This window comes from Perissodus microlepis, chromosome 16, assembly GCF_051167445.1.
Source record: "Perissodus microlepis isolate ML-2025 ecotype Zambia chromosome 16, ASM5116744v1, whole genome shotgun sequence".
NCBI classification, from domain to species: Eukaryota; Metazoa; Chordata; class Actinopteri; order Cichliformes; family Cichlidae; genus Perissodus; species Perissodus microlepis.
In genome coordinates this window covers 6,557,735-6,574,072 of record NC_140476.1, presented here as the reverse complement: position 1 = coordinate 6,574,072, position 16,338 = coordinate 6,557,735, and the positions used below count along the sequence as shown (strand labels likewise).

At 39.2% G+C, this 16,338-nt stretch overlaps 1 protein-coding gene across 2 annotated transcripts in view; it reads left to right on the top strand.

Annotated features, from left to right (window-relative positions):
* Positions 1–15,867, top strand: part of glsb (glutaminase b) — a 37,060-nt gene extending 21,193 nt beyond the window's left edge. Inside the window, exons 13-18 of one of the 2 annotated variants that reach the window (XM_084907782.1) lie at positions 658–789; positions 1,278–1,370; positions 12,027–12,088; positions 13,563–13,639; positions 13,920–13,983; positions 14,836–15,867. In XM_084907782.1, coding sequence (XP_084763908.1) covers positions 658–789; positions 1,278–1,370; positions 12,027–12,088; positions 13,563–13,639; positions 13,920–13,983; positions 14,836–14,983 — 576 coding nt within the window. In that variant the 3' untranslated portion in view covers positions 14,984–15,867. Of the gene's footprint in view, positions 1–657; positions 790–1,277; positions 1,371–2,906; positions 7,161–12,026; positions 12,089–13,562; positions 13,640–13,919; positions 13,984–14,835 lie in introns of those variants that run through there. The other variant, XM_084907783.1, reaches the window with a different exon arrangement.
* The last annotated feature ends 471 nt before the right edge of the window (positions 15,868–16,338 follow it).

The following is a 16,338-nucleotide window of genomic DNA, read 5'->3' as shown; positions in this document are numbered from 1 at the left end:
GAGGTTTTTTTCACACTCGTTTTCTTACGGAGTTTAGCGGGTTTTGTGGAGCTAACGTTCTTTTTTGAAGCATGTGTTGTTGTTTTCGGACAGAGTTTTTAAACATTTCTGGCGCAACCAACAATTCAAAATGTAATGTGGAGCTTCCTCTGGTGATAATCCAGCTCTGCATAAGCATGACATTCAAAATCCATCCCAGTTAAAACTGTTAAACATAATGAGATGTCTTTTGTTACTTTTAAAAAGCACCACAATGGTATTAATACAGTGTTTACTGTATTAACAACCCTCAACCGAGGGGCTCATGTGATTGGATATCAGATTTTAAAGTCGTGATGGTGTTAGATTATCTGTGTTAGGTAGTTTTAACCATATGAAGTCTCACATTAAACCACAGCTAGGGTAGGAAATGATCAATAAACGAGGCACAACGACTTTCATCCTGAGTCGGTGGGAGATGGATTTCTGGACTCAGAAAAATGAAGGCACTGTTGCTTTGGATCTGACACAAAAAATCTAAGTGACTCTTAGGGATTTCTGAGAATATTCAGTGTATCGTGAGATTTACCATCACTGTGTTGATGTACTTTGTCACCGTCGTGCTGCTTCTGCACACACAGCCAGCCTTTCTGTAACTGCTTTGTTTTCCTGCTGCAGGTCGGCCTGCCTGCCAAGTCTGGAGTATCAGGAGGGATCCTGCTGGTTGTGCCCAACGTGATGGGCATCGTGTGCTGGTCGCCTCCGCTCGACAAGCTGGGCAACTCGGTCAGAGGGATCCAGTTCTGCACGGTACGTACGATGCCCGGAGAATAAACACTCCGCCTCGAGACAATATTGCACCTCCTTGTTTATTAACTTAAATATTTTACAGCAGCAGAAGGAGAAGAATTGCTTTTAGGAGCTGAAAGTGGCCTTTCATTGCAGGCATGCTCTTTCCCATTAGCGTGGTTCATATCCGAACGAGCACCCCGGCTACTTTGCATTGAAGTCTGAGCAGCAGTCATTTTAGATCAGACCCAAAACATTAGCCGAGTCTGAACCGCTCAGCGTGACATTAACACACAAACACACACAAGATGTAAGATTTCACTTTTAATTTTAATTGAATTTTGTTTACGTTTTTTGTTTTCTTTTCATTCATCCATCATTTCTTTTGTTTACCTAGTTCAGGGTTGTGGCAGGGCTGGAGTTTCCCAACTCTCACTGGGTGGCAAGACACCATTTTAGCTTTTCTCAGCTGCTTTGTTAGTTTTAGACTTTCTGTCTTTGTATTTCAGGACCTGGTGGAGCTTTTCAACTTCCACAACTACGACAACCTGAGGCACTTCGCCAAGAAGCACGACCCTCGCAGAGAAGGAGGCGACCAGCGGGTAAGGACAAACACCGCCTCGTCAGGCTCATGTGACAGCACACCTCTCCAGCAGCTTCCTGTAGTCTCAGCTGTTTGCACTGACCTCCATAACTGCACGCACAGTAGCCCCTAAACTGTCCCTGTTCCTCCTTCGGGTGGAAGAGCTGCATAAAGTGAGTGGAGTATATTCGTTTACTGCATATATTTAACATACAAGGAGCCAAATCTTCAGTTAAAACACACCTGGAGCCAAACTCAGTCTGATCATTCGTAACATGTCTGGTAGATGATGCAGTGTTTCCCTCACATTTTACATTCAGAGTGCCCAGAACCTTTTTCTGAGGAAACTAAAGTATTTCTTCAGACCGTAGCGTGCACTTCCACAATGGCGAGCACTGGTGAAGCTTGGAAAAAGCCGCGTAGCTGCGGCTTTTTCCATCATGTGACTTTATAAAAACTGGGGTCCAGGGTGCATCCGGGTTTTCGCCATCTCTACTTTCTGTTTAAGCAAGTAAACGTGTAGAAATGATCAAAAATGAGTGTTCTCCTTTTCTGATTAACCACCGTGTTTTTTTTTTTTTAAAGCTCTAGCTCGCTTCCTCAGTACGACTAAAGAACTAAACAATAAAATGCCTAAAAAAAATAAAGCACCGAGCATGTCGGATGATATGAATCAGGTGTAATAACGGCAGGATTTCGTCAAGTCTAAAAATCTGAAAGAAAACTGTTTTGCTCAGGTGGATGGTCAGTGTGGAAGTGTCCTAAGTGTGTAGTCCTGAGTCACCTGAGCTACAAATGTAAAAGTGGAAAAAGAGGATTTTGTGAACAGATTTGTTTGCTGAGTTACTGACTTACTGCTTAATCTGCTGCTGGACTTTAGATTCTATCTAATCAATAGATTGTGATTAATCTATTGCATAAAAATACTACTTTTAAAGTTTCTATAATGCTTTATGTCAAATTTACTTTATTTATTATGTCAGCTCTTTTACTTTGATTCCTTCTGCTAATGCAGGCTCAGAGCTTTATAGCTACTCTGTGTCAGAGTCAGCGTAAATATGCTAACTTATTGTTACATTTTGTTGGTAATAATAACAAAAATGTAAACAATTTTAGTTTTATTAATGCAAAAAAGAAGAAGAAGAAAGCGTGGTCTTACTGTGATGAAAATGCCCTGCTGCAGAGTCACATGTGGTTAAAGATTTAAATTAACACCTGCTGTTGACTTTGTTAGCCTCTTTATACTCCATCAGCTGTGTTTCGGTTACTATAGGGCCTAAAAGTGTTTTATAGCTCTATAAACAAAAATGTCTGACCCCTGGTAGGGATATAAGTTGTCAATATGAGCAAGCTGGTGTGTTATGTTATTACATTATGCAGTATTGTCGGTGTATAGTGCTCCATTAACACTACTGAATGTGTGGGAAACACTGTGAAAACTGATGGCACTGTTTTGGCTCCATTTTACTTCCAAGTGTTGCAGCGATCCACCCAGCACATAAACGCAGGCACAAACGGAGGTTTGAGACTAATTTATTATCCGTGTCAATAACAGCAGCAGACCTTTGGACCTATGGATTACGAGAGCCTCCAGCAGGAGCTGGCTCTGAAAGCCCCTCTTTGGAAAAAGGTGTCCCCCACTGAGTCGAACGAGGACAGCTCCACCACTGTAGTCTATAGGATGGACAAAGTCATCGAGTGAAACTTTAAAACAAACAAACAAACAAAAACAGACGCCCCCACCTCGCCTGATCTCCCAACAACGCGATGGCATCGTCTCCTCACCCTCATATTTATGTATAAATTATGTAGAGGATTATTTATTGCTGGTGAAGCGGTTACTGGGAAACTTGTTTTTGATTTTGTCTGTGCTGGAAAAATGGGATCAGCTTATTATTATTATCATTATTATTATTATGAACTCCAAATGACCTCCATTTGCTTCATCACCTTAGCGACGTGACAAGGATCTGATGTGTAACGTACGCACTTCGCTCTCGTTTTATCTCAACACACTTATCTTTATTTTCTTCTTCATCACGTCAGCGTTTTCTTTTTAACAATGTCGGCTAACGTTGCGTTCACTCTACGACCCGAAACAACAGCTGCTTGAGAGTAAACACTGACTTTAAATTTAGGGGTGTGTTACGAGTGATTAAAAGAATATTTTGGCCGTGATTGATATGTTTTATTTTCCTGGTTGTTATTATTATTGTTTTTTACTTATTTCCCACTTTTGTGACATTTGGCTCCTCAATTTAAAATATAGATGTGGATGTCGTTCGTTAATGTTCTTCAAGTGTTGCGTTATTTTGCAGATCTTTGTGTTTTCTGTTAAAATAATACTTGATTTGTGCCTGCTTCAGTTTCTTTGACATTAACTCGACTCTATGAAACAGACAGAAGTCGTGAGGACTTTCAGCTCGAGTTGAGTTTGTTTGTGTTTGATGATGTGGTTGATACTAACAGAGGGCAGTTTTCTTGCAGTCAGGTGACAAAAGCATTGGGCGGTTTCTTAGGTTTGACTTGTTTGCCTGCAGCTTCCTGACATGCTTCTGAATTCTGAGGAAGGAAAGGCGAGTAAAGTCAGTCTTTCAGGTTCAGTTAAAGTCTCTTGTTGCTTCATACAACCATTAACTCCCTTGCACAGCTCACAAAAGTATGCAAACACGATGCCTCCATGTAGAAATAAATCTGCTAAATGTGAATGCAGCATTTATTTACTACAAAGGTGACGATTCATGTCCCTCACCTGAAATTGTGTCGGAAGTTCTGCGAGCAGATGGAGCTGGCACTTCCAGAAAAAAATCAGACGTACCAACCGTGGATGAACTTAATCTGAGGCTTTTATCTGCTCTAGTCCAGTTACAGGATAAAGTCATCAAATAAAACCCTTTTTCTCAGCCACAGTTCATTTCAGTAATGACCAAAGCGATTATCTAGTCAAACATGAGCCTGCTGGGTGAGCTGTTAACCAAAAAAATACAGCATGGCTAGCTTCACACGTGGAGTTGTTTCCATAAGCAGCAGGTCAGTGAGAGACAGCTGAAGGACAACGGATCACATGTTGGATGTGCCGTCACATGCCATTATTTATGTTTGCATTGAGTTACCGCTGTTGTGCCATGATGCTTTTACTGTGTGAGACTGCAGGAATTTATGAAAGTCAAAGGAAACAATCCGACTAAAAGCCGTCTGTGCACAGCAGTTTCTGCAGAACTCCACCTGCAGATCAGATTATAAGACTCTAACTCACTACACTCTTGCCCGATTCTCATTAATAGACACAAAATAAGTTTCTGTGCGCTACAGTTTCATGTGGGGCCGGCACTTGTGCAGAAATGTGGCTAAAATCCTGAAACACTGCAGCCCCATCAGCTCACCTGTGCCCGTAACACATCCATGGCTTTTACATGAATCATGTAGCGAGCAACTATTCCCTTCCTCTGACTTCCCGTCTTGTGTTTTACTCTATTACATCAAAGTACCAGAATTACTAGTATTAGTACAATTACTGTTGACCAGAAATACGCAGAGCTCAGCTCGAAAGGTTCCTGCTGAAGTTTTGGTTCTGAACTAACATCCACCTTTCTGATAACCTCTCCGCCTGGCTGTCCAAGTACATTAATGCTCCCAGCAACCCGTCAGGTGCAGGATGAAACATGATTTTTGTGTTTGTGTGGCTTAAACAGCAGTAAGCCACCTGCCACAAACTTGAAGAAATCATGTTAATTAAAACCAGATCAGTTAATCAGCAAAAACAGCTGAGTGCAGGTTTTGGTGAGTCTCTTCAGTAAATCCTGACTGCAGGATGGTTAGTGAGTCTGGCCCTTTCAGTTTTAGAAGCTTTAGTCTGCTGAGGAGCTGCTCTTCTCTTTATATGTCACTGAAAACTTTGTTTAAAATAAAAAAAAAATCATAAATCTGTAGAAAAGAGGTGTTAACCGGTGAGTGTCGATGTTCCAGCTCGAGGAACAACGTTCAGTGTTGTTTGGGAAGTTTTCAGAATCTTAGTCTCATCAGTTTAGGCAACATTTCTTATTTCTGGATGTTCGTAACAGCAGGCGTGTGTAGCTTTCAGCTGTGCATCTGCACACGAGTGATCTTCAGCTGCAGACCAAAGAGTGTGTTTGAATTTTTACTTCAGACGTTCCGGGTTTATCTCACAAGCTCCTCGGTAAATATAAGTACTTGCACATAAATGTCACGCCAGCGGATGCCTTAGATTTCTCTGCACCGTGAAGCAGGAGGTGGTGTGTGTTTATTAATCACTGTTGAAACTGTACATGTGTTTGTAGGTTTGAGCTCAGAGTGATGCTGCTGGAGCCGTTACCACCATGTTACTACTGTCATGGCATGTTTTTTCTGTTTTTTTCCTTTTTCGTTAAACTTCTGCTCGTCATGTGGGTGTTGCAGGTGAAACGTATTCAAAAGCCTCAGTCATCATCAGTGTTGCTGGATTATTATAATCTGAAGATTATTATCACATAAAAAAGTTATTTTCTCGTGTAGTAATCAAATGTATGAACACTTAAATGAACTCCCCCGCATGTGTTGTTGGTTGTGAAGTTCGATGTTCGACTGATTTTGCTGATTTTAGCTGAATTGTTATTTATGAAAAATTGACACTGCGTTTAAAATGCAAATTATTATAAAGAGATTTTAAAAAAAATATAATTGCCAAACAATTAGAGAAAAATAAGATGTAGCTGCACTTTATTTTTATTTTTTTAGTAAAACTATTGAATGTACAAACTCTTGAGTCACTGGAAAACCGATCTAATGAGGAGGCGATGCGTATGCCGGTTTAGGCTACACAGATCCTGGGTGCTGAGCATACGGAGATAAAAATACTGTGTAGCTTGAACCCGGTTTAACGTACAAAGCTCATTTTATTCCCATTTAAATCAACCATATGTGCAGAGTTTTTCCAGAGTGCGTGACTTTTACGAGCAACCAACCACAGAGATGAGTGAAGAAGAACACAATCGCTTGTTTTACTTCCCTCACATGTGAGCAGTGTTGGTCAAGTTACTTGAAAAAAGTAATCAGTAACTAATTACTGATTACTTACCCAAAAAAGTAATCCCGTTACTTTACTGATTACTTATTTTCAAAAGTAATTAATTACTTAGTTACTTAGTTACTTTTTAAAAACACGATTTACAACCTGAATAGGTAATAAAGCAATAGATCTGTCAGGCCAATTCTACTTTTTCTGCATAATCCATCACAAAATGTAATCAAATGGAAAAGTCCCTTTTTAAAACTTGTTTTATTAGTTTTAATCTTTTAACTTTATGCATCAAGCAAAAATTTAATTATATGCAACATTCTCTGACTTGAATAAATTAGTTTAACATTTAAACCTATTTTCTGCACATTCCAGCACATAAAATATTTTTTTGTGTGTTTACACTCACTCTTTCAAATAGATGCAAGTAAAACACAGCAGAAAATAAATAAAGTCACAGACTAGCGTCCTGTTGCTCTATTTTCGCCTGTAAAGCAGGAGCAGGGTAGGCGGAGGTTTACCCTGGTGCAGGTGTGCCGCAGCGGTCAGTGGAAGAATCCGCGAGTTTCTCTGTGAATTTCCCATTACGTCATAGCGCACTCGGTGCTTGCTTAGAAGCTTAGGGTTTTTTTTTCGCTGTAAAAAGAAGTTTTCTTCCCACGCACAACGGACGCTAATGTTTTTGTCACTTTTTATGGAATCAAACTCAAAATAAGGTCAGTACTTCCATGCTTTAAACGCTACACGCTCATACTCTCTCCGCACTCGATATATTATCCATTGTTGATCTGCACACAGCTGTTGTCACAAACGTCGCACTCGCTTACGTCACTGTCATGAGACATTCTTGCAAAAAAATCACGGTTTTAGTAACGCAGTGTTCCTACGGGAAAGTAACGGTAATCTAATTACCGTTTTTGCAATAGTAATCCCTTACTTTACTCGTTACTTGAAAAAAGTAATCGGATTACAGTAACGCGTTACTGCCCATCTCTGCATGTGAGCGAGGCCTTTACCATAACAACAGTTCCTTTTTTTTGTTTTTATGGACGTTTCATTAATCAGTTCACTAAAAAAATTACACTTTTAAGACTAACGTAATTAATTGTTTTAGGACTTGATTAAACGCTGCGCAGCTCGTCGGTTTAACAGGAATAGTTTATTTTCCTGATTCGCTCGGTCTTAGCTCGGCATTTCCTTCTTTTGGCCGTGAGCGAAACGAGCCGCTCTCCTCTTCTTTAAAATATTGACTTTTACATCTTTGATGCTCCGTTCATTGGCACAAAAATCTGAATTTGAGAGTCAGAGATAAAAAAACTAAAGGGACCAGCATTGGGGGGAGACTAAACCGATCCAGCCAATCAGGACTAATTATCAATCGCATCTGTCCTTCTTTGTTTTGGAAGAATAACACATAAACCTTGTGTTTATGTGTTATTCAGTGTTGGGTGTAACGCTACACCCAACACTGCCGCTTTAACATCGCTGTAGTGCAGGTGCACGTCATTTCGCGCCAGTTTGCTGCATAGTCGTATTCTAAAGCGGAAGATGTCGGACTCGGCTGAAGCCAGTGGCTGTTTTATGAAATGGACATTCCTGTCTTTTCACTTTTCTGAAACAAGCAGACAAGAACATTACAGTAATATGTAAAAACTCTCGGCCGCTGTTAATAGCACGAGTAGTCTACTGAAGCACCTGACACAAGAGCATAGACGAACACTTCTGAGTGATCCTTGTTCATCATCCATGGATAACACCGCGGCAACTCCTGCTAAGCAAGCAAAACCTCATTTTACTTCAGCAGAACAGAAAGCGTCTGAAGGTGAGCTTAAAAAAATAATTGCAGGCTACATTGTGGAAGAGATGCTACCGCTGCGTACTGTAGTCTCCGTCTTTAAAAGAAGACTAAGAAGTATTTAGTTAAATTACTTACTGAGTAATTAAGTTACTTTTCAGACACAGTAATTAGATAAGTATTTTAAATACAATATTGATTAAGTAATTATTAATTAATTACTTTTTTAAAGTAACTTACCCAACACTGGTGTTATTCTTCAAAAAAACAACAAAACAAACCTGATTATTCCAATCAGAATCGTGACAGCGGGGCTTTTGAATGCAGCGTCAGTGGAAATCATCAGATCTGTATTATGAGTCTGTGTAAAGCTTTGTTCGGTTTGCACCATGAAAGTAGATAAAATGAGGAACGGCTCGATCCAAACCCGAGTATTAGAAAATCAAAGATGATTAAATTCTAATGGTGCAAATTTAACAAAAGGACTCATCTTTGCACAGACCTTCATGTCATGTATGAGTTTGTTTTCTGTTGTCTGCATGATTTTTTTTGTCAATTTCCATGAATTTTCATCCTTGTTTGAATCCTTTTCACTGTCTCTCTTTTGTTAATTTGTGTCTTGAACATGTGTTATCCCTTTGTAAATTAATAAAAGATTTAAAAGTGATCACTACCATCAAAGTTTGGTGACCTCGGAACTGTGAGGTTAGATTTTTATAGAAAGACAAGCAAAAGATAAAATGAGCTGCTTCCTGACTTGAAAATGTGAAACCAAACAGTTCCCAGCTCACAGCTGTCAGACTTTTATGTTTCTGTTTGTGAAGTCTCCATGAGCTGCCTCTTTGTTCTGGACGTGCAGACGTGACAGTAAAAATGGTGTCGATATTATTTTTGTTGCCTTGTTGTTTCTTGTATGAAATGAAATAAAGCATCTGTTTTAAATCGTCTCACCCTCTGAGCTCGCAGCGGTTCTTTAACAGAAAACACCCTTAACTTGAAGATTCATGCAGTTGTGCCTCTTTCTAAGGTTTATGAATCAGGACATAACTAGAATAATGTGGTGAATTCTTAGGTTATGTAAATATAACCATAGACGAACAGCGACACATGACAGGATCAATGAATTGCTGGCCTGTCTGTGTCTTTATTTATTTAAGAAAAACTGAACCAAAATCCAGAAACAATGAGGGGGGAAAAAAACCCCTCACTGCTTCCACTGAAATTATCACCCAGGTGCTGCTAGTTAATGCACTTCATTAACTGCTCATCAGGTGTGAGTGGAGCGTTCAGGTGTGTTAAGTATATAATTGATTTATCAAATATAATAAATAAGTGAATAAATAAATGAGTGAAATAAGCTTTAGTTTCCTTTTTATAATCGTCACACACACCAGTCCAGTTTTTATGGTAAGCTGAGCTAAACTTGCGGGGCTCCGTACTAACTAATTACAGCACACACAGTCACATCCATCGATTGATGTGGAAAGAAGTCACAGCCAGCAGCTCCTTCAGAGCACAGAGAAGCTAAACGCTGACCTTTGAGAAGATCGTCCATGTGAGTGCGCAGTGACGTGTCACATGACAGCAAGGAGAAAAATAGTTCTCAGGTGTTTTTGAAGGACCATCATTCCTCATTTTTCTTCATGTCACACCACATAGGCGTGTGACTTTTGGCTCGCTGCCACCAGCAAAACAAACAGATCACAGAATGAGGCCATACTGTACCTTTGGAGAGGTGAATGTTTGGAGGACGTGTTGATGTTGCATTAAACTTCCTGAAGGTGACAAGCAGCCATCTGTTACTGCATTCATCAGTACTCCAGTTTTGCTGCATTCTAACGTACAAGAAGACATGCAAATACATTTACGCCTCGTCGGCAGGTGTTTTTTGTGCACCTGGTCTGGGTTTTTAGGTGCCTCGTTTACCTTTTAGAGAGACATTAGAGAGTTAACGACTTTCGCACATGTGGCTTTGATTTTTGATTAAAGGTCATGTATGTGAGACCCTGTCGCCTGATTATTCTTTGCATCTCAAACACAGACTGTATACAAAAGATGGGCATCACCATCAGCTTAATCACTTTTTTAAACTAGGCGTCACGAGTATGGGGTAAATCTTAAGCGCTCATTTTGTGGCGACCTGTAAACCACGCAACCTGTCACGCATCACTTTGGTAACTTGCAGACTTCCAGGTTCTGGTTGCCTAAGTAACCCCCTCTCCAACTTATTGGTATCTTTCCATCTCCTTCAATCACTGCGCCCCTTGCCAGCTGTTTCCTTTGTGCATGTCCTTTAAAGAATATTCTTCCTTTACGTACTTGCACCTCAGTAGCCATCTTGGTTAATTGCCCCACTTTAAGTTAATGTTGAAGCTTTGTTTGCTTTTTTAAACATAAGATAAAAATTTGTTCATCCAGCTGATTTAGTTTTACTTTCATTTATGTTGTTTTGCACGAAAGAACTTTGGGTTTAAAAAAAAAAAAAAAGGCCTAAGATAAAATAAAGAAGGATTATTATGGACTGTGAATCATACAAAGCTACTCTGAGAGGTAAATGCTCCTGTCACATTCCAAGCCTAATATTAGTTAATATTACCTAATTCAATGATGTCGAGTTCAAAGTACCAAAAAAATATTTACTCATGCACATTTTTGCCACAAATCATAAAACTGTATGTGCTCATGTTTATTTTAGCCTCTCTGACGCAGTTTGCATGTTTTCATTGGACTACCAAACGAGGACGAGGTTAGGACAACACAATCAGAAGATTTCACTCAAAGGCCAATTTGTACAAACCAAGGTTAATTTACTTAACTAAAACTAAAGAACTAACACTAGATGTGAAACTAGTTTACCCTGTAGAGAAACATCATGATACTGGACACTTACACGCTTTGTGCGAGACTGATTATTTTTTGAATCTCAAACACAAATTGTATTGAAAAGATGGTTGTAACCATTAGCATAAACATTTTTTTAAACCAGGCCTCACGAGTGAATGAATGAGTGAAGCGCTGCCTGCAGTAAAAAAGAAAAACACTAATTAAAAACAAGAAAATCCACTCTGGAATAAACTGAAGCTAAAGTGAAAGAAAAACTAAAAGTCTAAAAGAAAACTATAAACACTGCAACGACTCTGGTACAAATGAGTACATCTTAAAATAGAAGATTATCTGAAAACAAAACATGATACTGTGGAGCGAAAAGATCGGAATAACAAAATACAGAGATGGTCAAACTCTTAAAAATGTCCATTTTAGGCTGTTTTGATGAATATCTGCAGGTTTTCTGAGTCCCTGTCTCTTTTTTTCGATAGTGTAAATTTTTTATTTGGACCAAAACTTTACGTTTCTTCAGCTCTCTCCTCACATAAATAATCCTGTTCAGGAGAAACTCTCCCAGCAACCCTTCTGATAAAGGATTAACAACATTAATTCACAGACTGTAGCTCTGACAATGTGAAATACTAAAAACTGAATGTTAATGATTTGATTTGATTTTTTTCTGTAGAGCCCTCTCCATGTTTGTATTCTTATTTTCTTCACATGTTTTACTTTGAAGTTTTGCTCATAGGAAATGATTCATTCCTGTTTGGTGGTAAGTTATGACCAAACCGTGGATCTGTGATTGAAATATTTAGTGCTGTTGAATTATAGCATTGTGGTGATTAAATGACTAATTTCTTCCAAAATAATCATAAAAAATAAATGTGTGATTGACTTCTTTTCAGTGCTGCTTGAAATGTGTGGCGTTAGATTAGATGTGTGTGGAGTAATTCCTTCGTGAGTCTTTCAGCTCTTATGCAGCTGCCTGTGTGTTTTGGTTTAATGGTGTGACCCTGAAAACGTCCTGTTTCCGTCCACAGGTCAAGTCTGTCATCAACCTGCTGTTTTCCGCCTACACTGGGGACGTATCAGCCCTGAGGAGGTGAGCAGCTCACACAGCTTTTAATAAGAGATCAGTTCAGATTTAGTCACGTCTCGCCCCCCAGTGGAGCTTTTTAATAACATCTACATCAGCGGTCTCCAACCTTTTTTGCGCCACGGACCGGTTTATGCCCGACAATATTTTCACGGACCGGCCTTTAACGTGTCGCGGATAAATACAACAAATACAACAAAATAAAACTAGTACCGGTACCGAAAAAAAGAAGATTTATTCATAACACACCTGAAAAGACCCAGGAAAACCGAGTTAACAATCAAAACGATAACAAAATAACGCTGAAAACCGATAAAAACCCTGAAACCCATACATTTCACACCTGAGCCTCAACTCTCGCGGCCCGGTACCAAACGACTCACGGACCGGTACCGGCCCGGGGGTTGGGGACCGCTGATCTACATGAAAGAAAAACTCCTCTGGCTGCACGAAGAAGCACCTTGGTGACCTCAAGTGGCAGAAATATGAACTTACAGGTGTCCCTGTGGAGTTTTTACATCTGACCTCATGAAAGTCTCATGAAACGTTTGCACTATTTTTAAAAATAGTTTAAAGTGTGGCTCTGCATCCATGTTTGCAGCCTTCTTCACCTGTTAACGATCAATTTTGAGTTAAGGACTTAAAATATTTTTCATCATTTTTGAATCTACAAGAGTCTGCAAACAAACATGGATGTCGTTTTATGGCCTCAGTCTGGTTGTTAGACTTTTGTTTGGAAAGTCGTGTTTTCAGGCTGTTACAAAGTAAATTTAACGTGATTTCAACAATGAATTCACTTTTACCTGTTGAGTAATTTTATGCTGGTTAGAGGTGTCTAACTGGGGAAAGAAGCACTGTGAGGGCGACTAAGATTTCACCATGGAGATTAAGCCTCACTTATCATTTTAATGTAGCTGTAAAACTTTCTGTAAACCTCCGTGATGCTTCAGCTTTTGTTTGCTTTGGGGAATCAAAGGATCTAAAAATGATGAATGTCAGCGTGACCACGCCCCTCAATTTAACCCTTAAAAAAACATTATAAGCTATTAAAATATTTCCCCTCCTGTAAACTTGATATGAAGGTGTTTTGTATCAGGCTGTAAACATGTTTATTTCTGCAGTAAAGTTGCACATTTTAACATTGGAGTCTGTGGGGGCTGACTCAGTGCTGGAGCCTCTGGTGGCCACTAGAGGAACTGCAGTTTGTGGCTCTAGCCCTGCTTGGTTATTTGAAACTTATGGAAGAAACAAAAAACTGCTCCAAAACTGGACAGGAAGTCATAAAACAGAAGGAAATCGTGTATCCCAGATCAGCCCTCCATATAAAATGTATTATTGCTGCTTTCTGAAGGTAATTTCCTAGGAAAAGATGTTTCAGGCTGTAACACCAGGATGTTCTTTAACCTCCAGCCTGAGACTCTGAACTGTGCAGCAGTTAGAGGTGCATACAGAGTTGTTTACTGATCCTTTGTGTGTGCAGGTTCGCGCTGTCGTCCATGGACATGGAGCAGAGGGACTACGACTCGAGGACGGCCCTGCACGTTGCAGCAGCTGAAGGTAACGTTCAGCCTGAGGTCAGTCAGTAAATAGACACAGCTCGCCCTCAAATACTCTTTAAAGTCTGATCCTGTGGTCTGGAGCTGTTTCCATGATTTATATATAAATTACATATATGGAAACAGCAAAGTTTCAAGGTAAGAAGTAGCCATAAGATACAGACGCTGCAGAAAAATACAGTCTTTAAGAGGAGTTATGCATCAGGAGAGCCAATTAAAATCAAGCATGCACCCTTTTCACAGTATAACAAGGTAAAAGTAATTTGTAACATCTGCCCTAGGACACATAGAGGTGGTTCGCTTTCTGCTGGAGGCTTGCAAGGTGAATCCAGTACCCAGAGACAGGTGAGTCTTTACTACCTGTATTTATACTGATTATAATAATGAGCTTTGAAGCAGAATTTCCAGCCTTTGAGAAAAGTCTCAGTGTGGTTAAAAAATAAATAAAATTCATCCTCCAAGCTCAGATTCTGATAGCTGTGGAGAACCAAACGTGCCAAAATCATAAATAATATAAATAAATGAAACATTTTAAATAATAATAATCTATTTTTGTATGCTAAATTATTTATTCACCAGTTTACCATCAGTTTGTGTATTTATTTGTGTAATAATTTCTCTCCCATTATGTAAATGAGGCAGTGTGCCACTGGGTTGGCCACAAAGAAATGTGTTGCTTCATTAAATAATAAATTGTAAATCTGAATCAGAAAGTTTTAAAATATAGAGGCTAGAATTCTATAAATAAATTATTAAATTGAAGCCAAATAGTATTTGTACATTTTTTCCCCTATTTTGCAACATATTGTAGTTTTTTTTGTGTGCGTGTCTTTTTTGCTAGGCTAGGCAAACTCCTTCTAAAATAAATAAATTGAGAAATTGTTGTGAAGGTGAACTCATGCAATATCTAATAAATGCCTACACATATTTGTTATTTATTATTAATTTATCTACTATTAATTTTAGTCCTAATCTTTTGTCCTGTGACAGCTGGGAGAGGCTCCAGCCCCCCTGTGTCCCTGAAATGGATAAGCAGAAGAAAATGGATGGATGGATGAATATTAATCTTGGTTATTAATTTCCTTCAATAGTTTCTTTTAATTCTGGGTGTTTTCGGTCCCACCCGCAGGGTTACATCTCTATTTTTTTATCAAACATAAAGTGTATTCTTTACCCTCTTAATTTGTTTTTGCACAGATGGGGGAACACGCCGATGGATGAGGCGGTGCATTTCGGCCACCACGACGTGGTCACCATGCTGCAGCAGTACCACGAGAAATACAGCCCGCCCTCCGATGATGAGCACAAGACTAGCCCTGAGAAGAGCCTGGACAGCCTTCTGTGAGACCTGCTGCAGGTTCCTACGGAGGACCGGAGGAGGAAAAACTTTGTAGACCAACGCTCAGGCTTCTGTTGAATTATTTAGCTGCTCTGCTGTGATTTGATTTTTGGCCGTAAATGGTTGCTTGTTCACGTCTATCGAAATGTGAACGGTGAGCGGCTTAAACTCATATTTAAAGTGTTTACGGTATTACTCCTGTAATCTCACAGTACTGTAAACCACATTTCTAGGATGTAGCTTGTACTAGTTTAGTATTTTGTTAGTTTTACTCTCACTGTACATGTGTTGTGAGCTGTGTGGAAATTATGGTGGAAATTATGCGATGTGTAGTTACGGGTGTGCTTGATTTACATTCCTGCCTCTGTGCTCATTTGCGAGGTCACCAGCAGGTTCTCAGAGATTGTACTCCAGAATGTATTTTTCAGTGGAAAAACTTCTATTGCATTTATTTCAGACTTTTTAAAGATGGAAATTCATTTCACAGCGTGTGAGACGGACGGAAGATCGTGTGATTTGTTGCATTTTGTGGTTTATTTTGTCAGCATGGTTACATTTGTGTATTTAATTTGGGCGGACTATAATATCAATATAATGTTGATTGGCATACATTTTAGGGCAATGTTTACAGTGACAACCTGATCTGGCTTTGTGCGGTAATTCTCAGACATTATTTTCAGATGTTTTCTTTCCACATGTGGAATATAGTCATTGTTTTTAACCCGTGAAATTTAATTTGCAAATATATAAACATGAACAACATGTACGATAATTATAATCAAAACTACATACTTAAATTTAATGTCCATGTGAGTGTTTTCATGGTGTCAGTTGGAGTTCATGTATTTCATGGAAAAATGGCAAATAAAAAGCTGGAATAGAAACCTCTATATGATTGTATTTCACACTGTGTGGATTAGTAGGTGGAGTGGGTTGTCGACTAATCTATAGGTTTGTAGTTTGATTCCTGGCTCCTCCAGTCTGAATCTGAAGTGTCTTTGAGTGAGACGCCAAATTCTGAATTTTCATTGATTCAGCTATCAAAGTGTTCGGACAGAGCAGTGATACCCGAACGTCCAGTTCCAATTTGTGCATGTATACTGGGAGTCTTCTTTACACAGAGGAGGAAGCGACAGAGTAACACAGGCCTCTGTACTGGGAACAATGCTTTTTACATGACACTGCATACGTTTTCGTTGCTATGCAGATGACACCAAGCTTTATCTATGACATTAGATGACACAAATTCAATAAACTAAAAACATTTTTTTAGATGACCTCTGAATTCTGAAACACTAAGATTATTGTACTCAACCCTAAAAAAAATCTCAAAAACAGGGTGTCTAACCACATATTTACAC